This window comes from Clarias gariepinus, chromosome 18, assembly GCF_024256425.1.
Source record: "Clarias gariepinus isolate MV-2021 ecotype Netherlands chromosome 18, CGAR_prim_01v2, whole genome shotgun sequence".
NCBI lineage: Eukaryota > Metazoa > Chordata > Actinopteri > Siluriformes > Clariidae > Clarias > Clarias gariepinus.
Window position 1 is genome coordinate 11,273,044 of NC_071117.1, and position 25,693 is coordinate 11,298,736.

Below are 25,693 nucleotides of genomic sequence, written 5' to 3' on the forward strand. Positions count from 1 at the left end.
GGGTTACCGCATTTTCTATACAGTACACTTTGGTAAGATTCCTGCCTCCTCCAGTTTGTAGCTCTTCAGGATCATCATTAAATATGCAACATACAGTCTTCTGAGCTCACGTGCAGCTCGGGGATGTTCGCCTCTGCATCAAACACACAGGGAATGGAAATCCGCGTTGCCGGTTTCGACGTGTGAGGAATCACAGCGACTCTGTGACACATTTAGTAATTACGTAGCGGCTCTGAGGGACACGTCAAAGAGGGGAGCCAGGAGAATAGTCAACAAAACAGCACAAACAAACCTGCCGCCGCATAAAGAGAGACGGCGAGAAAGAGAGAGAGAGAGAGAGTGTTTTACAAAGAGAGAGAAAACGAAGTATACCCGAAGGACGTGTCTGTGTCAGTGCAAACAAAAAAAAGAGTGTAAATATACTCTTGTCCTCTTTTACTAGAAAACAAATTAAATAGCAGGAGGAGCGTCCCGATGCTAGGAAAGGTGGGTGCTCCAGCTGGCTCATAAAAAAGAAAACAGGGGAGGCCTTGATTAACATGCCATACCTTGTACCCTGGCACAGAGAGCAAAGGAGAGAGCGAGAGAGCGAGGGAGAAAGAGAGAGAGAGAGAGTGAGTGAGAGACTACCTAGTGAGAACAGGTAACATTACATCCAGGATATTAGAGCATGAATTATTGATTTGATCGGAGAGATGTGGGTTGGCTTGTTATTGCACCACAAATGAAAACTCATGTGGTGTTACCGAGGAAATCAGTCCTCCCTTCACACTGTGGTTTCCCGAAGAAGAGCTGAACCAATCTGGAGACGTGCACCGCAGGACCGCTGGGAAATCACCCGCTAGTGCATAGTAGGTCATTTTACACAAGCTCTCGTACAAAACTGCCTCAGCCTTGCATCACCATTTGAGTCACGTTTAAGCGCGAGAAGCGGGTCACTTTTAAAGTTTTTACAGCCGTCTATTACATCTGGTCCTGTACAAAACGCCCGGCCAACTGGCTCTATTAAACCTGAATCATTACCCATTTTACAGAACATGTTGATCTGTGATATGTTTAATTACCCCGATGCTGCACGAGTAAGTGGCACCTATTCGAAGGTTAATCATTTGTCAATGACAGCATGTCCTGGGGCATTTTTTACCAGGGCGATTCGTCAATTATGACTATTTATTAATTAAAGAGTACCTTTATTTGTTTATAATAGCTGAACTTCATGTTAGAGAAAGTGTAAGATGTACTAGAAGTCCCTGTTATCACTTGCAGCAATGAAAAGTCGCTCCCGCATTTTATAGATTAGATTAGATTAGATTAGATTAGATTAGATTAGATTCCGAATTGTACATCATTGTATAAAGTACATGTACAAAGCCAATCAGTTATTTGCCTATTTACAATAAATTAAATATATAAATAAAGATATCCCACTTCAGGTGTGATATAGAATAGAATTTTCTATTGCAGTGCACCTATTAGGCAAAATACACTTTCGAGTCATGTCTAGACATTTAGATGGGTTTTCAGTTTCTGTTCTTTCCAAAGGGAAAAAAAAAAAAAAACACTTATTGCTTTTTGTACTTGTTCCATTTGTGTTTTGGCCAGGGCTTTAAAAGCCAGTTAGTCCCCCCAAACCCCCCCCCCCCCCGCCCCACTCCGCCATTATGACCTCATTATAAGAAGATCTCCCGCTATGGCTTGTTGCTCACCTTAATTGTTTTATGCAGGGGGCGGGGCTTATGAGTAGCTCATTTACATGGACACTGAAATGGCATATTTGGAGGTGGAGTGAAGCAGAGGTACATAAAGATGTAAAAACACGATTTGAGGAGCTCTAACGCTTGTGTTAACTTGTTAAATAAATATGTCATATTAAAAACATGGGAACCGAGAGGCAAAGCAGTAAAGTGCAAACATCCCAACATCTGGGGTTCACAAGTTCGAAACATCAATATCAGTGAAAAAATGCAATGGACTTTTAGGTGCAATGCCTAGCAAGTAACTTAATCGCTAACACAACAGCCTAACTTTTCATGCTTCCGTGGATTTGTTCCACCAAACCCAAGCTGAGTTTAAGTGCCATCTTTTTATTCTAAGAAACAGCCAATTGAGTTACAACTTAATTTCTATGTCAAGACAGGCAGACTAAAAAGGGATATAAACTGTCTGAACATCATCTAAGGTATTAATATCTCTTTAATAAGCTCTCTGCACACATCCTGAATCATGGCTAAGCTGCCTGTGTAACCACATTCTGACGAGATCTGATTACTTCAAACCTTAATGCAGAAACATGAAATAAGCTTTGACAACGTGCATAAATGGCAGATTCTGCTAAATACTCTTCTGTCTGAATTGACTTACAACATATAACATGAGTTTGATTTTGTGCCTTAGGAATTCTTATTAGACCTCAATTCAGGTACATTTAATGATTAGCAGAAAATATGGAAAATTTTTAAGCTCCATATTAACCCCAAATGCTTAAAAGGTTAAAGGTGGCTTAGTGGTTAGCACTGTGAGCTCGCACCTCCAGGGTCTGGGATCGATCCCCACCTGTGTGCATGGAGTTTGCATGTTCTTCCCATGCTTGTTGGGTTTCTTCCCACAGTCTAAAGACATGCCGGTAAGAATAATTGCCGTTTCCAAATTGCCCATAGTGTGTGAATTAGTGTGTGCTTGTGTGTGTGTAACCTGCCTTGTGCCCTTATCTGTATACAGGATAAAGTAGTAGAGATGATGAGACGAGACGATGAAACTAACCCTAAAATCCTGCATCCCGTTTCCCTAGCAGGCAAGTAATCTGTTGCTTGTAGCTGAAAAATATTCAAGGCATTAACACACTCCAGATCCCACTTTACACAACGTTTAAATATCAAATTTACTGAAATCAGGCACTCTGTCAAAGTGCCAGTTTTCCCCAGAGGCAGATTATGCCTGACGTTTTAACTTAAACTAATGTTTTACGACGAATTACTGTTTGCTTTATGCTTCATATCGACATTTAGGAATAAATGTGTGTTTTGAGAACTGCTTCACAATACCTTGTGGCAGTTTAATGGTCCTGTTACAGTACTTACCCCATTAACTGGGTAGGTCATCCAGCCAAGTTCTCCCAATACAGCTGTGGTGTCCAGAAGAACCACTGCAGACAAAAAAAACAAAACAAAACAAAAAAAAAAAAACAGAGCAGTGGGTTGGACAAAGAAAGAAAGCACAGAAGACAGAAGTACGGGTTACATATTAAACTGGACTAAATCTAGAACCGTATATGGACAATGCTGGAGAGCCCCCACTGTGAAGTCCCCACTGTGTCCTAAAAATGTCAATGAATGCATCATGGGGGAGTGGGGTCAAAATGGAAAAATGAGCCATAATTAGGTACGTTCATACTATTATACCTTCTAGCTACATTCCTGTTAAGGTCTCAATGCTTCTATCATGTTGTCACAAATTTCCCATCATGCACATGTCCAATGAGATCAAACTGAGTTTTTCTAAATCAGATAAGATCGAACCATGCTCTTATCACACACTTATTACATCGTCACTGCGTCCGGCTGATAGGTACAAATACCAAAACACACGCAGTGCTTTTTCATCACAAAGTTATGTGAGGAATTGGATCCGGTATACACTGTATTCAGTACTAAATTCTCTGAACAAGACTTAGAGACTCTGATAACCTAACATGAACTTGATGCGGTCCTTTATAACATTGGATGTATCCATCAAGTCAGTGCACAAGCCGGAGGAGAGCGTCCATTGATAGAGCAACAAAGCTACATGTTTGGACTAAGTCAATGAAGTCTCAAAGACGTGTTAGTTAATGCTTGTTAATACCATCCTTACTATTTACTTATTAAGTTCTTCCAGTGCTTGGACCACAGAAACATCTTGGAAATGTCCAAGAAAATCATGGTGGCGCCATGTCAAGGGAGTCTGTCCTGATTTTTACTACATTCCTGCCAAGTTGCTACACATTCTTATTGCATTCACCCAAGTTCTTGAGCATGTAGTGGGAACGTGGCACAATGTGCTGGGGTATTAGCTAAATAGGGTATTTAAAGAAAAATCCACCACTGCAGAAGGTTCCAGGACTTTCACTCACTCAAACAAATCTCAAAAATAAAAAGTTCTAAGTTACTGAACAGAATACAACCTAACTTGAATTGAGAATGAGATATGGTCATTACGTGCTTCCTTCGAGACACATGATATTGTATTGTTGCTGCAAGGGTTTAAATAATGGCATCCCTCCCACTGAAAGCTCGGCCAATCTGCTTGGGTTTCCTGGCTACAGATGGCTGCAATGGGATCAAATTCACGATTGCTTTTCTGTTGCACAACTGCATGTAGCTCAGGATCAGCTATATGTGAGGCTGACCAATCACTTGGAAAAGTCGAGAAATGAAAGCAAGTAGACACCTGGCATCAGAGTTACTGTAGTACTCGTTTGATATTTTTCGTTGCTTCTTTTGTCTACTTCTGCTTCACTACGATATATTGCACAGATTCTGATGAGGATGGGGTTGTAATGCCCTAATCTCTCAGCACCTGCAATCCCTCCTGCATCTCGTAACTACACATAAATATATTAAGTGGTTAATAAAAACACAAATTACAAGTATGTCTTCTGTCTCTTGTTGGCATGCACTTATCTAGCTTTTGTAAGTTTGAAAATTTGTCCATTCTACCAAACCAGAACATATCCCATATTGCAGTAAATTCCTCCGTTTCTCTTCACTAACACTTTATCCTAGAGGCAGGACACTGGCTTGCTTACAGATCTTCACACCGAAGGCAAATTTGTGTAGCCAGTCTACCTAACAGCATGTGTTTGGGAAGAAACCAGTGAACCTTATAGTAAGCCAGTGGAGGTAACATGCACAACTCCATACAGACAGTAATTTAAGCTCGGTAAAGAGTTAAAGAGGGATGTTTGGATCTTGGGGGCAATGATGCTCCCTCTGAAACCATGTTGCAGTCCATTTTGCGTCTACTATTAACATCAAATTTTAGGGATGCACCGAAATTTCGGCCGCCGAAAATTTTCGGCCGAAATAGCTTTATCGGTTTCGGCCGAAACGTAAGAAAGCGCCGAAAATAAAAGCCGAAATTGTCGCCACGCCTCTCCCATCCTCCTGTCTCGTTCGCGCTGTCATTATGCATGAAACACGGAGTATGTCAGCGGTTTGGAAGCACTTCAAAGTTTCCGATGAGGACAGCAAAGTTGCAATATGCAACATTTTTTTAATACAAACAAAAAGAAAATATTTTAAACATGTTTTTTAATGAAGCCATTTTCGGTTTCGGTATCGGTTTTCGGCCAAGTGCATCCAAAAATTTCGGTTTCGTTTTCGGCCCAGAATTTTCATTTCGGTGCATCCCTATCAAATTTAACCCGTTTTTGAGGAGTAGAGTTCGGAAACGGGTAGGCGTGAGAAGATTGTGATTGTGTGAAGTGGAGGAAGAAATTCATCTGAGTTAGGAAATCGGATTTGTACTGTACTGTACGGTAGCTTCAGCTAATTTACACACGACTTCATTCCAATAGGGACTTCATCGCCGTACACAACAACACTTACGCAGATCCGATTCCTGTCGCTCTTTCATTTGCTAATGAGCGATTCATATCCCAAACACTTCCTTCGCACTTATTTTCTGAAAGAAGAAGAAGAAAAGAAAAAAAAAGCGAGCTACTTAGCGAGTGTGTTGTGTACAAAATGCCACCCTTCAGCAGGTGACAGTTTGCGTAGCTGTTCTCACTGATTACAGCAGGGGTGAAAACACAGCCATTAGGCCGCCCTCATTGAGCTCAATACGGGCTAATTTGATATGATGAATGTGCAATTTCCCTCTTCTCCAAGCCTACACTTAATTACAGTAGCTATCAATAAAGTGTGTCGCCGTCTCCCCAGTGGCTACTCAGAGACTTCTTTTTTTTTGTTGTTGTACTGCGTGATATTACTTCCTGTCTTTTAGACCTTATAATATCTTACCAGCTTAGGGAGGTAAAGAGAGATGTATTTTGGGACATACAGTATCAAATCTCTGCTTGCTGAAAGTGTGTGCTGCTGAAAAAAGCCATGATGGTACACAGAGTGTTGTGGTGTTATGCAAACAATATGTGTGTTTGTAATACACGAGCTGGTGCGATAAATGGGCCAGAAGGCTACTCTAATAGCTGCGCTGAGTGCATGGCCCGGCTAAATGCTCTAAACATCTGCAGACAGTCTGAGCACTACTGTAAGCCGTAATCAAATCTGCCTGCCGATGCCGGATCGCCGTGACTGGAAGTGATGGATCTGCGCGGCTCAACACACCCAAACAAAGAGAGGTGAATTAGAGCGCTGGGCACTTTGGCTGCCTGGCTGAAATGCGATTACGCCCCGTCTAGACCCCATGACTCAGTCTCAGGACATAATTATCCCCGAATTTCCACATCGAAGTTTTCTCGTGCTGTCCGACGATGAAAGGGAGATTACACTTAGATTGGGAAATAGATTTAGATTGACTTCATTAAGAAATATTTATGGGCAACTTCCTCAGAACCAGATTAAACTTCAGTCGAAACACAGCTCTCAATGGAACATGCGTTTAGTGCCACATTAAGTAGCCTTAGTTTGCAGTTTGTTTTTTCCACTCGACTATGTTATTTGATCTTAAATCTAATAAAATAAAATAAAGTCAGCTAAACTAAGCATGATTCTTTCGAAAGCAGCCCTTTTATTAACTCAAGGCCAGGTTTATATTCCACACACTCATGGCTACATACCTTCCTTCCTATTCACCTTAATGTACTTAATGAATAATGCAGAAATATTAAGAAAGTAATGAAACTTATCGAGGTAGTGGCGGCTCAGGTGGCTAGGTTGTTGGTTTGGGGATCTGAGGATCCAGGTTCGGGCCCTGCCATCAGTGGGTTGCCACACCCCATACAGTACTACCCGGCCACTGCATGCAGTGATTGGCCCAAACACGGATGAAATTGGGAGTGTTTGGACCCCTCGATCGAAAGAAGTGCATCTGGTGTAAAACCTGTGCCAAGTTGTTGTGTGGCTTGATGGTCTGCTGTGGCGACCCCTCGATCGAAAGGCTAACAACAACAAGTGAGTATTAAAACTTGATGTGGTTTGCTGTTTTAGAAAGTAATTAATAAAAACTTTGCCAAGAATTCTAATATACACTAAAAACACGTTTATATCAGTTTATCGTTATATTGAAAATTGCAGAATGTCTTCAAAACAACAGTTCCTAAGAGAGTAGCTATGGTGCAGTGGTGGATCGATTGGTTAAGGCTACGGGTTGCTGACTGGAAGGGCAGGGTTCAAGCCCCAGAACTGCCAAGCTGCCACAGTTGGGCCCTTAAGCAAGGCCCTTAACCCTATCTACTCCACGGACACTGTATCCTGGCTGACCTTGTGCTCTGACCCAACCTTTTCACCCTGCTGGATAATCTTAATCTTAAAAAACTAGTCCATCCTTTATCATTATGTTCTATACCTACAACAAATCAAACAGGGAAACAAAAAACATCTTGTCAAGTTTTAGAGAAATTGGAAAAAGTGAAGTTTTCTATCCTGAAGATTTGATATTTACTTTTCATCACTTTATGTAGCGCATTTCGCATGTAGCGAAAAATAAAAAATAAAACAAACACATGGACTTATATGGGTATAAGTCCATGTGTTTGTTTTATTTTTTATTTTTCTTTATTAATTGAAGCAACTTAAAATGATTTAAATGAGTACATGACTATAAACCAGTGCTGATGTAGCTACTAAAGGAACAGAGCTAACTGAGAAGTAAAACTGTTCTGTGATTTAGTATTAATGCACACTGTACATAAAACATATACTATTGTATTCAGTCATTCTGCATCCTCAGGGAACGGTGTATGGTGCATGTATGTACCTATTAAACTGGCGACCACAAATGTTACAAATGCCCTTGTCAGAAAGGTCAAGTGATTTGTTGCCCTCGGTCGCAAATACTGAGACATCAAGCGAGAGTCATATGAAGTGGCAGCTGTCATTTGTGTCTGTTTTTGGATATACCGAGTCCTTAAAGTAGGCCAAGCGGCATGGGATAGAAAAGACACAAGCTAAGAAAGAGAGAGCAGACAGACTTGTGGAAAGTGTGAAAATCCTCCTGCTGTCTCAGTTAAATAAAGGTTCCTTCTGAAGTCTTGTAACCTGCTGGGAGGCGCAAGAACCCACTTTAACCTTACGTTTGATGCTGTGGAATCCAAAGCCTGGTTTCGACACAGCATGTCGTTCTGAGCTCTGCGCTGGATCTACTTCGAACCCAAGCATGATGGTGTTCGGAACTAAACATTTAAAACTAAAATCTTACACAAAAGATCTTGATTGTCTTGCATAGTACGTACAGTAGCATGTGCACACCTGTCCCGTACAGTCTATGTGGCTCTGCTTTAAAATGTCACCACGTATTTCCATGCTGTAGCGCTGACGTATGCTTTCATCCTGTGTTCCAGGCCCAAGCCTGTTCTAGCGTGACAATGCCCGTGTGCACAAAGCCAGCTCTGTAAAGACTTATGAGCATGTGGGATGCATGGTACCCTGACCCTAACCACACTGAACACCTTCGGGATGAATTGGAACACCAGCTTCACACCTCCAGACATCAGTTCTTGCCCTTGGACCTGAAGAAGTTCAAACCCCCGCAGCCATGCTGCAAAATCTAGTGGGAAGACATCCGAGAAGAGCGGAGGCGGTTTAAGCTGAAACAAGGCTACCGAATATTATTTACGATTTACACAGTTTCCCTTTACGATTAATAAAGTACTCTATCTATCTATCTATCTATCTATCTATCATGAGTCCATAATGAGAGGTTCAGTTTTCATAAATCCGCTTATTTTTGCCAATATAGTGAATGTGGAATGACTGTGATATCTGACACATGCAACACACAAACCAAGTTTCTTTGGTGTCTAAATGGTTATATTTGGAATCAGGTTGAACCCATTTTTTTCTCAATTTGTCCCCCTACCAATTCTTACCCCAGCCGTCTCACCCCTATAATAAAACAAGGGTAAAGACACCAATGACAAGATGAAAACAAATTTAAAAATGTCGCCTCGCACCTCCTGGGTCGGGGTTCGATTCCTTGCCAGGTTCAATCCCTGTCTCCGTTTGCATGTTCTACTCGTGCTTAGTAGGTTTCCAAAGACCAAAGACAATTTTCCTGTAGTGCGTGAATGAGTATGTGTTTGTGTCCTGTGATGAATGCTGGTTTGGGGACCTGAGGATCCAGGTTCGAGCCCTGCTATTCCTGGACTAGACTCCAGGCCCCCTGCGACCCTGTATGCAGGATTAAGCGGTATAGACGATGAGTGAATACGATGACGATAAATACTTCCTACTTAGAGGGCAGCCTTGCATATGGCTGTGACATCACTAGTACTGTTGGTTCCAACTTTACGATGCCACTCCCATCCCTTTGCCTCCCTGTGGGGGCCAAGTCAGCCAAACTTGCGCTGCTTTTCAGGTACTGATGGAACTGCACACACAAGACTGATAGAAACATCTTCCTTGTACTGTATAACCTTTACATGGCGCACTTCCAAGAAGAAATAATGACTCGACGTTCTGCACAAATGAAGTGTGCTCCGATCATCATGACTCATGTTTTAAATAAATCCCGCTCCTAATGACATTTTACTGCTGTAATAGACGTTAACATCTGGGCAGATGTAAACTGGTATGTAAACTAAACATTAGCTTACTTAATTTCCAAATTAAACAAATCTATGACCAGGGGTGATTTAATTTATTTTAACAAGACAAGGTGGAGTTTTTTTTTTTTAATCCTCATACCCAGAGTTAAAATTGTACTCACGTTAAACTCATTTAGTCTATCATTACCAGTATTAGGAATCTAAGATTCTCATTATGTTCGAATAAACTTTACGAACGTCTTAGATCTTACATCGACCTTCCCTCCAGATAATAAATTACGATGCTAATCACTAATCAATACTCGTTATTTGCTCTAAAGGTTTACTGTTAGAGATATAAGGCTTACAGACTGAACTAGACATGAACTTGCATGTGATAAGACACAAACATAGCCCTTGACGAATAGGATTTGAGAACTGAACAGCTCTGTGGGAAAAGGCTATGTAACAATTTCTCATCCATGTTAGGTTACTGCGATAATACAGTAATTACATGTCCTGGGGTCGTCGTTTCATCATCTATACTGCTTCATCTTGTATACAGGGTCGCATGGGGACTGAAGCAAATCCCAGGAGACTTAGGGCACGAGGCGGGGTAAACCCTGGATGGGGTGCCAATCTATTGCCAGGCAATTTGGGAACGCCAATTAGCCTAATCTGCATGTCTTTGGAATGTGTGAGGAAACCGGGGTACAGGAGGAAACCCACCAAGCACGGGGAGAACATGTAAACTCCATGCACACAAACCCCGAGGTGGGAATCGAACCCTCAACCCTGGAGGTGCAAGGCGTCTGGGATAGCTCAGTGGTTACGGCATTGAAGTGTGGTTTAAAAGGTCTCAGATTCAAATCCCATGACTGCCAAGTTGTCCCTGTTGTGCCCTTGAGCAAGGCCCTTAACCCTCAGCTGCTCACATGGGTAATGAAATACAAATGTAAGTCGCTCTGAAGAAGGGTGTCTGTGAAACCATGTACTGTATGGGGTATTATGTTAAAATTAGCAAAGGTATCCCCTCAATTACTGTCTTGAAAAAAACATTTGCTTTGAAATATGTGCAATGTTTATAAGAGGGTTGGCACGGTCATAAAAAATCCTGAGTTAGAGGTTTGGAAACTTGGAAAATCCATGTTAAAAAATCAAAGTCCTAAGATTTGGAAGTTCTTTTAAGTAGTTTAATAATGATGAACACTCAGACATGCATGCGTACCGTACGTGTTGTGTGTATACATGCGTGCAATTGTGTAACACTGAGTTGTGTTTCAGCGTAGCGGATATGTTCTGGACTTTATTGTTTCGGCGTCACTCAGTTAGTGAGTAAAAAACGGTAGGATAGATGTTAAATGAAAAACAGCACGCGGCGCTCCCCAGACTGCGTTTAATCAGACACGTCCTCTGACAGACAGCAGTTTAATAATACATTAAGCTGATTATTCACTGTATAGCTGGTTATTTTGTGTGTGGATAAAGTGAATATCTTCAGCGTGTTGTTCCTGTTCCTGGGCTTCTCCCCACTAGCCGTAAACCTTTCCGCGGACATGACGTCGAGTGCTGGCGGTTGACATTATATTTACCATGAGCAGGATCAAAAACACCACCATCGTTGCCGTTATGTTTGGGTTAAACCTGTAGCCGGTGGATTGGGCTGTACAGTAATCTACAGAAGCGTCTGCCTTAAGAGCATACATTTCCCCACCGCTAATGCATTATAGAGTGCTGTTCACACAGAGAGGTTAATGCTAATGGTATACTGCTAGTCATACTTTTTTTTTTTTTTTTTTTTATGTGTGTGTGTTGCTCCTGGAGAGGCCACGTGATAAATGTTATCTGCAACTCTAGCGCTGCAGCATGCCGCTGCTCTCACTTTCCTTCGGTGCCAGTAAGAGGTGCATTCTGGGATGTAACTGCTTATTAAACCCTACTTTTCCAATCATCGTTCTTTTTTTATTGCTTCGCTGATTACACTATTGATCTTCGGTCAGAAATGGTGTGACATCCCATAATACCCTAATACGATGTACGGTACAAGACTTAAATCCTGGTGCATTTTTTTTTTTTTTTTAGAAAGCACACACACACACACACACACACACACCTCTCATAACTGCAGCTAATCAGCGACTTAGTGAATATGAGAGGTAAGGTGTGTGTGCGTGTGTGTTTAAGTGTGTGTGTGTGTTCAGGGGTAGGGGGAACTCGACTGCGCAGAGATGTCGATACGCAGAAGCGAGCAATCAGTGGTTTAAAGCAACACCAGACCCTCGAGAGCGCACTAAGGGCGGGATAATCGATAATCCGAGCTACGTGGACGAGCAGATTTCATCTATTTGCTTTTAATTCGCAGTCATCCTACAGAACGATTATGATTGTTCCTCACGCATAGACGATCCTTTTAGAATTAGGATCATGAATGAGATGAATAACCTTAGGGGCAGAACTTTGCCACCATAAATAACAGAGAATTATCATCATCATCGACAACTCCTGCTGATACTGTATATACAGCACGCTAGCCTACGTTTTGTTTTATCTCATGCCGTGTAGCTTATTATTCCTTATTTGTTCTCATCACCTTTAACTCATTTTTAAAACACAGTACATAAACCTCGTACACCACTGTGTACCTACAGTAACTTACACCTAATCACTGTTGATGTTCAAACACCGGTTGAAATGGGAGAAAATAATTACAATAAATAGAATTTTTTTTGATACATATAATATCCCCGATACCTCCAACAGATTCCATTAGATCCATTATTCTGCTCGGGGATATAAAATTACACAGCACTCAGCGTGGCATTATGATATTACGCCGCACTGTTCACACCTCTCTTACAGGAATCCTCTTTTTTACAGTGGCACTGCGAAACTGACATTCACCCATTACCCATGAACATAGCAAGTTCCTTTCCTTCTCGGATCTGTGTGATAAGCATGGAATTAGGGACACCTTCGTGTGCTGGTGTGTGTGTTTTCGACTTCCATTATTTTAAAAGAATAATAAAAAAAAAACTTTAAATTAGGATTAAAGGTTTCATAAAAGTATAAAAGTGTGTTTTAATCTATATAAATTGTTGCATTGTCACGCAAGGAAATGTGTCTAAAAAAAACAAAACTAGCGCAGCAGCAATGTGCAGCCGTCTCTTAAATAAAAATTCCCCAAACTTCTCCCTTGGGGGATCGATAAAGTCCAGCCAGCCACCCAAAATAGATTGCTTTGTTAAGGGGCGTTTCCATGCAAAGGTCAACATTACCATGAGGGAAAAAAAAGCAGGCATTATTCATCGAGTTCCTACCGAACCGTATAAAAAAAAACACTAAAAATACCACATCTGCTTATATCAACTAAACATTTACTTGTAAATTTAACAGTAAGGGCCAATGTGACAAAATGATGAAAACTAATAACTAAATATAAGGGGGAAAAAAGGAAAAAGAAGGGATACATACAATAAAATGAGGGCCTATCTTCTTTATATACTTTGACACGTTACATCCATAACACCAGTTTATCCGAAATCATTCATTATTTCATTCGTCTTCTATACCGATTATCCTGTTTAAGGTCTGAACTTTGACAGAGTAACTGATTCCAGTAAATTCGTTATTTGGACGTTGTTTAAAGAGTCTGTTTGAGAGTTTGTTAATTACTTGAATATTTTTCGGCCACAAGCATCAAAATATTTGCCAGCTAGTAAAATGGGATTTTGTAGATAGGATTATCGTCTAAACCACTTTATCCGTATACAGGATCACGGGGCGAGTCTAGAGCCTGTCCTAGGAGACTAATAGATAGGGCACAACGTGGGGTACACCCTGGATGGACAAGGTGCCAATGCATCACAGGACACACAAATTTACACACTACAGGCAATTTGGAAACATGTCTTTGGACTGTGGAAAGAAACTGGAGCAAAACCACCATGCACGGGGAGAACATGCAAATCAAGCACACACTCCGAGGCAGGAATCAAACCTGCGATCCTGGAGGTGCGAGGCCACAGTGATACCCACTCTGCCACCATGCCGCCTTATTCAAAATCATTGACTTCCAAAATCACAAACATTTTTGAATCTGCACTTTTCGTGGCCATTTAAGTGTCTTTCATGGTACACGTGTAAGGCTTTCTGCAGCTGTCATGTTTATGTTTGTACGTTGGCGACTTACTGTAAAACACTTTGAAACTGGTATTACGAAAACATCAATGGTGAGTAAGTCATCGAATCATACGTAATCACTGACTAACAGTGAACTGCGAGACTATAAACCACAGTAAACCTGTACTCACATAGAGTTTCTCTGTCTAATGTTAGATCAATAACACTGATAAAATCCTAGACATTTTCAGGATGTAAATTATTATATGGGCTTTAAAAATTTGTTTGTTTTTGAGCTAAAGGGATTACATTAAATATTATACAAATCAGTTCACCTACACCGAGCTTGTCCGTGCTCTAAGGCTTCATGTTTCCTGATTTAAGTCCACTAGAACCGACCTCGAGACTAATCAGCAAAGTCGCTTTAATCTGTGAATTTGACTCCTGAATCTGATACTAACACAAGAGGAAGCACGTTACTTGGTCGTTCATAAACAATTCGTTCTTTTTGAACGAGTCTTTAACGTGACTCAAGAGAGAACAAGTAGTCTCCGAGAGTGATTCGGTCATTTTCTACTGGGTGCGCATGCGCAAAGCATCGCAAAAATCCTCCGTAGGTTATATACTGTACAGGAAACAGAAATAAGTAGTTACCTTTAAGTCTTTTGGCCCGAATTGTACGTTCTTTTGACTCCCATAGACGCTATGCAGTGCAGTACACAAGAAACAGAATTAAGCGATTCTTCTCTAGACCGTGTCATTCGTTCTATTGCCACGTGACTCCCATAAACGCTATACAGTGCAAAAGATTCAAAAGAACAAACGACTCAGACTAAAAGATATGAGAGGTGAGCTACTCATTCTGTTTATCATAATATGTCCTTAGCTGCATTGTAATATTTTAATTACTGGAACTATAGCCAAAATTGTAGACATGTTGGGGGTCTGTTTACTAAAAAAGTAACATTTTATTTTTGATCAAAAGAATAAAATGAACTAAATGACTCAAAAAAAGATTTGTTCATTTTGATAAACGAGATTCAAAGAACCGAGTCACAAAAATAATTCAAACTTTCTATTACTACTGTATCGTACCAATCTATGGCAGACGTTAGATTTTAGTAAAAGAAACAGACAAGCATGTATTGCACAAATCTAGTCCAATGCAATGCAAGAGCACTAGTAGTTCAATGGTTAAGGCTTTAGGGTACTAAACAAAAGGACAGGAGTTCTGGCACTGTTGGGCCACTGAGCAAAGCCCTTAACTCCCTGTGCTCCAAGGGTGCTGTATCATGGCTGACCCTGTGCTCTGACCTCAACTTCCTAACAAGCTGGGATATGCAAAGAAACAAACAAATCACTGTGTCGTAATGTAATGTATATGTAACAAGTAAAGACTTTTACTATAGTCAGTCTAGATTGTAAATAACATGCCTTCTGTCCAACTGGCACTGGCCCAGGTCATGCAGTATTTAGAAGTTCCCGTATAGGCTCCCGATACTATACAGCTAGTTCTGGGGAAAGAAAAATTAAACTTGTACTACTGTATAGATTGTACAGGGCACATTTGAAAGACCGCAGCTTGGTATCTTTAGCTCAGTGGGACTGCAGAAGCTTCACTTGAATCTCAGCTAAAGTCTGGAATGCATTTTTTCGCACAGATCGAGGGCTGGTGAATTTGGACATGATTACTCACGTTATACTCTCGTTCTCGGTGAAAGATTTCATGGTCAGTGTGCAGAGGAGGAAAATTTATAAGAACCAACATCTATAATCATGCACTAACATGCACCTCGATTTTGATTTAAGACTGACTTGAAAAGAAACAACAACTAACTATCCCTTTAAGCTTCAGGTTACAGTACACGGCCCTGAGGTTCACCAAAGTCCACAAAAAGGTCTAAATTCACATACAGGAGTAAAAGACGGAGGTCTGTTTTTGATGGCTGCTCGCGTCAAGGGGTCCCACAGCGGACTATCTGATCTGCACACAACTATGGCACAGGTTTTACACCAGATGACGCAACCCTCCTATTTTATCTGCGCCCGGCACATTAAGTGGCTGGGTTTGGGTGACATTGGGTAAGAACCGAACCCAGACCTTCCTTCAGGCGGGCGAGAAACCTACCATTGCACCGCCAATGCCCTGAAGCTTTTGTTTCAATTAAACAGTGAAAGTTATAACAATCCAAAAGCTATTATTAGTAAAAATCCATGTGATTTTTAATGATGCTGAAAATGAAGTGAAGCCTCAATATCGGATTTATTGTAATTTCCACCCCCCAATATTTCTTTTGGTAACAGTTGACTAACAATGTATACTTGTTTATCCGATAGTGAATTACATCAGAACTTAGGAGAAGAAACAAAACTAATAATAATTCTGAAATGCAATGATAGAGACCACTAGAGAGTTCTCATAATTCCTATTAGCCTTCACAGCAGGGCATAGCTATGATCACATCAGAAAGAGAAGAATGAGTCTTTTGCCGAAGAGTCGATGCAAATTGATCCAATAATGTCAGCGCTTTGTGCATTAGTAATCTTTCTCTGTGAAGTCACTTTCAGGAGGGGAGATGCAAGAATGAGCAGCGCTGAGGGTTAACACGGAGATCACAGCACAGGGGATGCTCGGAAATGTCAAGGTGCGATTTCCAAATTGATTCCCATTACAATAGGGAGACGACGCAGCGCGAAGCGTGTGCTCGAGTGAGAAAGAGGTTGGGGTAATTGATTGGTATGCTGGATGATCAAAAAGTCTCATGTTTTCTGGTAAATGCTATAAATCTTTATCAAAAGCCAAGCATTAAAATAGTTTTTTTTTTTTTTGTACACAATGCTAAAACCTGGAATAAAAAAATAAAATAAAATGACACAATGGTTAGCCCAGCATGTTTGTTTCAAGTTATTACTGGTAAACCAGTGTGGTGACCTTGGATTAAGACTCAACCACACACACAAACACACACAAAGCAGCTGGCAGTACAAAGCTCTACAAAACCTCTAACTCTCTCTTTGAAGAGCTATTGAAGTGTTGGAGGTATAAAGTGGAAGCCCCAGAGATTCGACTCCTGTGTGTGTTGCTGAAATCAATATGAGTGCTTCATGCAGCAATGATAGGAGCCACAAACAGAGTGCTAAGCTTTAACTGCTCTCCACTAAAGGCCAATGCCATTGTTTATGACACTCTTTACTGAAAGTTATGTGGCTACACAAGAGCAAAAGAATTAAGTGGGTAGCTAGGGGCATGAAGGGAGCATATGAAGGATGGAGATGAAGTGTATATTATCATGACAAATTAGTTGCCAGAATGGCGGAGGAAGAACAGAACAGGCTGTTTTGCGCTGCCTTATCTCAAATGTTCCTGACAAATGCAGGCATGTGCTGCCAACTGGCAGCTGTAGGAGTGATGGAGAAAAATATAGTGCATTGCATCAGCTCCTACCCGGGGTAATCATCTTGGTCCGTTGAGAGCTTGTGGATTCTACAGGTATTCATTTCACCCCTGAACAATAACGGCTGAATTCACTAATGAGCTCAAACCTTTAAGAGGAAAGAACGGAATTATACCCGAACAGGAACACGCAAAACATTTATACTAGTGACAGACATCGTGGTCACGCTTAACGCATCAACTACTCTTACCTGTTACTTCATCCACTAATGATTTCAAAACTCAACAAACACTATTAGCTGCGCTGTTTTCCCACTTATTGCACTCACGGCTGACTGTGTTAAAACATGTTATTCAAGTTCGACTTTTGTATTTAAAATTTGCTCAAGTGCTTTAAAGGACTGTTGCGTGAGTAGGAGTAGGACTGAATATAGGAGTAGGAGTAGGACTTGGATCAACGTGATATGCTGCAACAATATCAGATCAGATTCACTATTCTATTCACTATAATAGGCTGCACCAACTCCCAAATTCTGGGCTTATACAGTACCAATGTTTAAAAAAAAAACGTTTTTGACAATAGCTTGTTCCCCCCTTTTGCTGCTGTTAATTATTCCCGCTTTTGTGCCAGAGAAATAATTGTATAAAAATTACTAAACTGTCTATAAGCCCTTCCTCACTTTCACATCACATGAATTCATGAACAACTGTTAATATATCCTTCTTTCATGAGACTGATTCTTTTTGTAAACAAAACAGCCTCAAAATTCCTATACAGTATAATTAAAGAATCAGTACTTTCATAGCCCAACTATTTTTTTTTTGGTAAAATATAAATTAAATGTAATTAAATGCATATATAAAAGCTTCTAGTTAAACAAAAGTCTTTTTAAAATGTTTTAATAGTAATTCTTTTTGAACTATAACTTTACCATATCGCTTACTTTTTCTCTCATGCAGTAAAAAACTTCCGCAGACCCGACATTGTTTTGAAACCAAAACCACATGTGCCTACGGCATCTCTGTTATGAAAGATCTTTCCCGAAACTGCAGCTGGGTATTGATGCGACAACAAATAAATATCAGCCACCGGCATCGGTGAATATCATCTTATTTGCCGATAGGCTGATGCCAGGCAACATGGCAAATACTGGGCTATCCCGATGTACGGCAGATACATCAGTGCATTGCTGCTTTATGGAGTGAACAAATGTGATCATGTCTGATAACATCCTAATAATCTGATCTGGGAGGTTTTCGCACCAGAAATAAACAGCTGTAAAGCATGTGGGTGTTTTATATGTGATGCTTTAAATAACCTTTTATGCTAAATGATAATGTCTCTTTTGCACCCTTTTGGACATCAACATAAGACTCTGGAAATCAGGACTGAGCTTTAAGTTAAGAAAAAAGAAAAAACCTATAACTTGTATCACATATTGCTCCATTTGAACAGTGTTTTGGTTTCGGCCTCTTGATTAGTTACCTTATGGAAGAGGTTTGGCCAATGACAGATTTTTCCAGTCTTAGCAGACGACGTGCTCCTGCTACAGTAACAATGCCACTAAGACTAATCATAACATTTGAAATAAATATTGACGTGCAGCAGACGGCATTCTCCAGTTTCCTCAGACCAAACAAAAACATGCCAGTAGGTGTAAATCAACCCTAGGCATTCTGTAAATGTGCTTGTAGCATCTATTCCAAAATGTATTTTGTGTTCCCGCCACTCAGTATGATCAAGTGGGATAAAGTGGTTACTGAAAATTAATGAAGGAACGATGGCGTAGTAGTGAGCACTGTGGACTCGCACCTCCAGGGTTGATGGTTCGAGTCCCGCCATCACATGGTTGGTGATTGGTGGGTTTCCTTTGGGTACTTTAGTTTCCTCCCACAGTCCAAAGACATGCAGGTTAGGATAATTTTTTTTTTTTTAATTCATAGTGTGCATGTGTGTCCTGTGATGGACTAGCACCCTGACCAGGGTGTACCTCCCCTCATGCCCCTGGGATAGGCACCAGGCCCATGCAACCCTGTACAGGATAATTGGTATAGAAAATGAATGAATGAATAAATTACAATATTACTTATGAAAGATTTAAGTTTTGTTGTATATCTGATATTCTATTTTATAAAAAAATTATTCGTCACCCAACTATCCCTTCCATGTACACATTCTTTTACACTTATAGTCGTGTTCTTTCAACACTAGTCACAGCATTTAACATCCACACATATAGTGAAGTATGTTATAAAATAATAAGAGTTATTTTAGTTTATGGAGCCTCTTTGTCCCTCTGGAACAGCTGTCTTGCTCTTGCTATTCTCTCTGCCTCTGCCTTTCTGTCATTCCTCTTTCTCTATCTTCCCTTCCATCTTTCTTTCTCTATATTGTTTCTTTCCCCATGTGTCTCTTTTCTTCCATCTCTTCGTCCATCTCCCCGGCTCTGACTCTATCTTTCCCCTCCCTCTGCCTTTACATTCCTATAATCCTCTTGTTCTCTCTGGCTCTCCTGCTCATCATCCTCCCACGGCCGGACTGATACAGGTCCAGCCAGCATCATTTATGCACTCTTATTGGTGCCGTTCTGTCTCAAAGTGGATTAGCCAGGCTTTCATCCACTCTCAATACTGTCGGTGACAAGCAGTTGTGCGGAGCCCCAGATAATGTACGAGGAAAAGGATTGAAATGTCCGTGGTTGAGAGTGCTACACCACTCCAATCACCCTCAGAAGGAGACCCTACTGTGTATGCGATTGATTAGAAGGAGGGTAGGTGGTGTTCACCCTATTAAGCTTTTCTAAAATCGTTTTTTAAGTTTTTTTCATAGAGTGTCTGAGGCTGGGATTCGGATAAAAGAGGTCTGATCCTAGATTAGTCTAAAAGCATAGCCGCTCAGATTGAATATGAGACATGAACTGCTGGTGGGGTGAAATGTCAAACGATCACTGAAGATCAACAATTTTAAGGATTCAGTGAACGAGAGTAAAATAAGTGGTACAAAGTTTTTTTTTTTTTTTTTTAAACATTCACTTAACTAGCACTGCTCTGGAGAGGCATGACAGACAAACATTCAAACTTTTGCTAGGAGATTACTGGCTTAAATCCTAGCGATACCAAAAGCATTTCGAAAGTAAAATTTCAAGAAATCTGGTGCTCTCTCTCTCTCATAATCTGTGGAGACGCTAACCAATCACTGAAAAATCTTGAGCTAAATTATGCAGAAAAGGGTAGATGGTGCTTTCCTCCATCTGAGCTATGATACAGCATGAGCAGAACAGTATGAAAGAATGCCGTTGGTTGCCCTCGTATCTCTGTGGCAGCAAGTGTTAGCTTTTTTGTGATATTTAACCAATATCACAGGAAAGGGATTAATGATATTCAGTACAAAAGCAACAAAAACTATGAATGTGATATTGCTTTTATAACAGTTCTGCCAACGCCACTTAATTATCAAAATATTATAATTTGTATTGTAACAGTTAGTGTTATTAACTGGGCAAAAGGTATTTTAAATTCAAATCAGCTAACTTCCTGGAGTTGAAACCTAAATAGTGTTAAATGTAAACACTATAATGCTACATAGGGTGTAGAATCACTTCATCACAAGTCGTGCTCTTGATCAGGGATTTTAGAGTGACTTGTGATTCAGCCTTGAGTTAAAAGATAGTTCGCTTTTATAATTTAGGTTAACTGTGAACAGATCAACGTGGGCGATTTGGAACGACTTAGCAGCAATTACTAAGTAGACAAAGTGTTGTTTAAGATGTCGAAACGTTATCAGATATGTTTTACTTTGTTGAAAGTGCTTCCGTGACTGGTTTTGAATTAGGGTTTTGGGAGGTAGAGGGCTCTCCCTTCTTTCCAGTACTGCATTCTATATTGACCTACTCTCATCCATGCTGTCAACTGACAGTTAGAAATAGTAATTAACAATTGTTAGAACACCTAAGACCCAATGCTGCTATGCCCAATAGCACGATTGGTAGAATGTCCTCTTGTCCAATCAGATTACTCGGTCAGAACTAACTATTGTATAACACTCACACAAATATTGTACACACACACACACAAGACTAGAGACACTAAAAGTAATAGTTTGTATAATAGTATAACTGCTGTTAAAGTGACTGGCCAATTACAATCAAAATTCCAGTAATTTACTGTAAAGTAACATTGATTTACTTAGTCTGAGGCTGAAGGGCAAAGCTGTGGAAAATGAACATCATTTCAATCAATCCCATTCTTAACCATTTTTTCCTGAACACTGTCTGCCTCCTATCATTTTGACCATCTCTTTAATCCCCGACACTTTTTAAAACTACATTTACTGTGACTATAATGTGAAATCAATTTTATAAACATTAGCAGTGCGGTCACAGCTTAGCTATTCAGAAGACTCAATATGCAGCAGCTACTTTTTTTTTTTTTTTTTTTTGGTGAATGTGACCCCACTGCAGCTAATTGCAGTGGAAATGATGTTTCACGGCTGCTGCATCATAACAAAGTTTTGTTCCTGTGTTGTTACATGAGTATGTTTGCTTCCTGTCCCTGCTGGAGCCAATTATAATCGATGCCATGCTGTGCCGGACAAGAGTCTGGAGGTGTGTAGCTGTCGGTTGGATGAACATCTTCGGTGACCCTTTGTAAAAAATAACCATTTTTTATAATTTTTTCATCAGTCTATTTGCATATGAACTTCCTCAAAGCCATTCTTTAGAGCAATTAGATAGCCTGGTTTTGAGATATGATGGATATACAGTATAAGATGTATAAATTAAAACAATTGGCTATTGTGTCGTACTGGAGGACTGTGGTGGTTTTAATCATCTCTGTCTGTAGTACATGCTACACAAAGTTTGTTCTGCTCACTGTCTCTATCTTTTCACATCACACACGCATACAAACAACTGGCCTGAACTGATGTGTAGTGCTCCCCTGCTCTTCCGGTTTTATCTACTGTAGGTGTTAATTTAATGTTTGTCGAAATGAGTCAGCCATAAATTGGTTACACATAGCTTTTACACGTGGGAAGGATTTTCAATCCTTTTTTTCCCCTAGTGTGTTTTCTGTGAACACATAATGATGACCTTGAAATGTTTATTTTTCTTTCAACCCTGATGAATCCTTTGCACGGATCATCGTACCCCACCGCTACAAATAACAGCTGATCAATATGTTCATAACAAACCGGCGGACACAATGGCAAGTTTAGTGTCTGCCTGTGCTGTGAGAAGAAAATCTATATCCGGTAATACGGACGGAAATATGAGATTGTTAAGCGCAGTTTCCACTTTCATAATTTCTGCTATGCATTACTATAAATTCACAAACCTTGATGAGTTGTACGCTAAGTCTGTGGCTTACCGGGGTGCATGCATTATTAATACATTTTTAAGTCATTTGTAATTTCTGTATAAAGTCTTTGGCATAGTAGCGTCACCTTGCCACATATAAAAAGTTTTAAATGGCAGAATAATATCACTTCGTATGAACTTTAATACTTTTTTTTTTAGCTTTTTTGTTAACTGTAATAATTTGTACATACTGTATAAAAATCACTACAATCCCAAAGTAATCTACAAGTTAACAAATACTGGGATTAATTATTTTTAAAGTCCCATATTTTACATTTACATTCCTTTAACAAGCTAACACAGGTCTCAGAGCTCCTCCAAAGTGTGTCTGCCAATGCCCCTGCTAAAATACCCCTCTCGCCAATGAATTTGTTCACCCCAACCTTCCTTTGTTTCACTTCGCTTCCTATCGTTTCTGCTGAGACCTGCCTCTGCTGGGCTTATATGAGGTCACATTAGGGGAAAATCCAAGCATCTCATTTAAGCCCAAGCCATTGCAAAAGTGGAGAAAAAGCGAGCAATGTTTTTTTTTTTTTTTTTATGTTATTTGTTTGCACACACAAAAACTGTCTAAAACCAGCTGAGTTTTTATAACAGGTCACCTTTAGAAAATAAATTTTCATTACATACTGTATAATATTCTCATACCACTAAATCAGTAACTGCTGAAACAGGTCTCGGACCCTCACAGCACACCTCAGAGCTTTTAGTAAGTAAGCGCTGTTATCTGTGCCCTTAACATACCCAAACGCCAGGATTTCACACAGCAACGGCGGATTGTGCTTTTATTTTTGCCTTTCATTTTTGCCTTCATCGCATCACATCTAACAACGTCAGAGCCACTGCGAGCTACTTTTTTTTTCGAAAACCATGACAACGCAAAACAAAATGTTATGAAAGAGGGTAAACTGGCTTTAAATACACATATTGAACCGGTGGACTGTCTGAGTCATTAGTAAGTTCAAACTTATGTATTATTATAATTTTTAGAAAGGGACAATCCTACTTTATTTTGTTTTTATGATCTCAAAATACAAATTTACTTATTCACCAAGCGGATGTTCTGCAATTTTGAAAACTATTCAAAAGGATAAGATTTGTGAGTTTTATTTGTAGTTACAGCACAAAAAAAAAACATTCACAGATGTATTCCTAAAAAGTATTTGAAAACATATTTAATTTATATTATTATGTATATCAGTAGCACTATGTTTGATTTCTTGTTTGTTGTACGTTAACTCTAATTTCAAAACACTTCCCTGTACCTGTTCTTGCTGACTCCGTTTCTGAAGAACATATTGTGTGTGTGTGTGTGTGTGTGTGTGTGTGTTAAGATGGGGGGGGGGTGTATATGGGGATGCTGAAGAAACAACCTGTCTAACCAAAATTGCCAAGTTACAGCATCAGCTACCTCGGCTTCCTCTGGTTCTCATGATGCACTCTCGAGAGGTAAATGGTACCTTACTGTACTTTTTCATTGTTGCTCAGGTGGGTCACATCAAGGGTACGTCTTTTTATATATACGGTGCAGTTAGAGTACCCAGATACTGTACGGTAGCGTGTCTGAGATGTTCGATGGGACTGAAGCTACATACACAGTACATGTGCTGGATCACGTGTTCGTCGATTTCCCATTGGAGCCTAGACTTTTCAGACACATGCTTCATGTGTTCATGTCTGCGGGTTAAAAATACATCCTAGGAAGATACCATCCACACAGCAACAAGGAAAAGTACAGTTTGGCTCACACACACACACACACACACACTGTCTTTATTACACCTACAGGCTGAACTGGAACAAGCCTTCCATATCTGTTTCATCCAAATGTTATGAGGCACAAATTCCCTGCAGGATTTACACAAGAATAAACATGTGATTCATGATGAAAATGATTCCAGAGTGTATCTCTTAGGTTTAAAAGCTAAAATCCTCACACAAGCATGTATAAAACGTTATATTACATGAGGATGAATGATGCTCGGTAAACGCACCTTGGTTGGGATGCTCGGGATCCGTTAATGTTACTCCCATTAACGCAAAACTGAGGTAAATTCTTAGCTGAAAAGTCATTTTTTTTTAAGTATCCAGAACAGCCAGTGCGTCCTCTGTGAAAAGAAACAAGATCAACCAATCGTGTTTAGAAATTCCTTAAACTACTTTAATCGACGAATACCCATCCATAGCTCGGGGAATGAAGGATAAACTTCTCCTCAGAGTCGGGTGTTTCATCCCAGGAAATAAAAAAAACCGTCTCCCTCTCTTTCTCCTCCTCCTTCTTCTTTTATTTTTAAATAGATATATATTAAGCGGATCACCTCAGGAGATCTCTCTCTCTCGCGCTCTTTCTCTCTCTCTCTCTCTCTTTCTGTCACGCGCGCATCGTTCACTCACTCAGAACGTCTTAAGGGTGCGCGTGAGACACGCACGCTCTCTCGCTTTGGCGCCAAACTCTCTCTATTTCTATTCCTCTCTCTCGCGCGCGCTCTCTCTCTCTCGAGCTCGCCGCCGTTCAGTCTGGGAGTCAAAAAGGGACAAAAACACTCATTCTCTCTCTATCGCTCTCTCTCTCTCTCTCTCGTTTACAAAAAAACAAACAGCCCCGGCACGAGAGGATGTCCGCGCGCGCACGCCACGCGAGGAAGCTGAATCCGAAGCGCGCGAGCGGGCGCACGAGCGAGATAGTGAGAGACTTAAGGCAGTTTTTTTTTTTTTTGCTAATGCGGAAAACACTACTGTCCCCCCTCAGGTGCTGTGTCTTCTCATTAGCTGATTCAGGCACAACACGCTGTCATGCCTGAGAAGTGACTCCATACTCAGAGAGAATGCTATTTTATAGGATGTGGTTGATTGGTGGCTGGTAAGGTTTCTTCCCCCCGCTCACCACTCTGCAGCTGCCCAAGTCTTTATTTACTGTACACTACAGGGTCAGTTCGTCCTCTGATGAGTAACATCTATAACACACCCGAACAAGTTTTGTCAGATCCAATCATTAGTAATCAGACATGAAATTATGACTACCTGGCTAATATTGAATAATCCCCCTCCCTTGTGCCACCTAAACAGTCATGCACTGTGGGTTTTGACACCTTCCTATCATAAACCTTTTTATCAAGTTGATCTACACAACTAGCGCTTTTA

At 40.4% G+C, this 25,693-nt stretch overlaps 1 protein-coding gene across 3 annotated transcripts in view; it reads right to left on the reverse strand.

Annotated features, from left to right (window-relative positions):
* epha6 (eph receptor A6) overlaps window positions 1-24,866 on the reverse strand; it is a 167,727-nt gene extending 142,861 nt beyond the window's left edge. For all 3 annotated transcript variants that reach the window (XM_053476874.1, XM_053476873.1, XM_053476875.1), the window contains exons 1-2: window positions 24,547-24,866; window positions 3,078-3,142 (exon numbers count right to left, since the gene is read on the reverse strand). In XM_053476874.1, the coding sequence (XP_053332849.1) occupies window positions 3,078-3,142; window positions 24,547-24,625 (144 nt within the window). In that variant the 5' untranslated portion in view covers window positions 24,626-24,866. The remainder of the gene's footprint in view (window positions 1-3,077; window positions 3,143-24,546) is intronic.
* Between the last annotated feature and the right edge of the window lie 827 nt (window positions 24,867-25,693).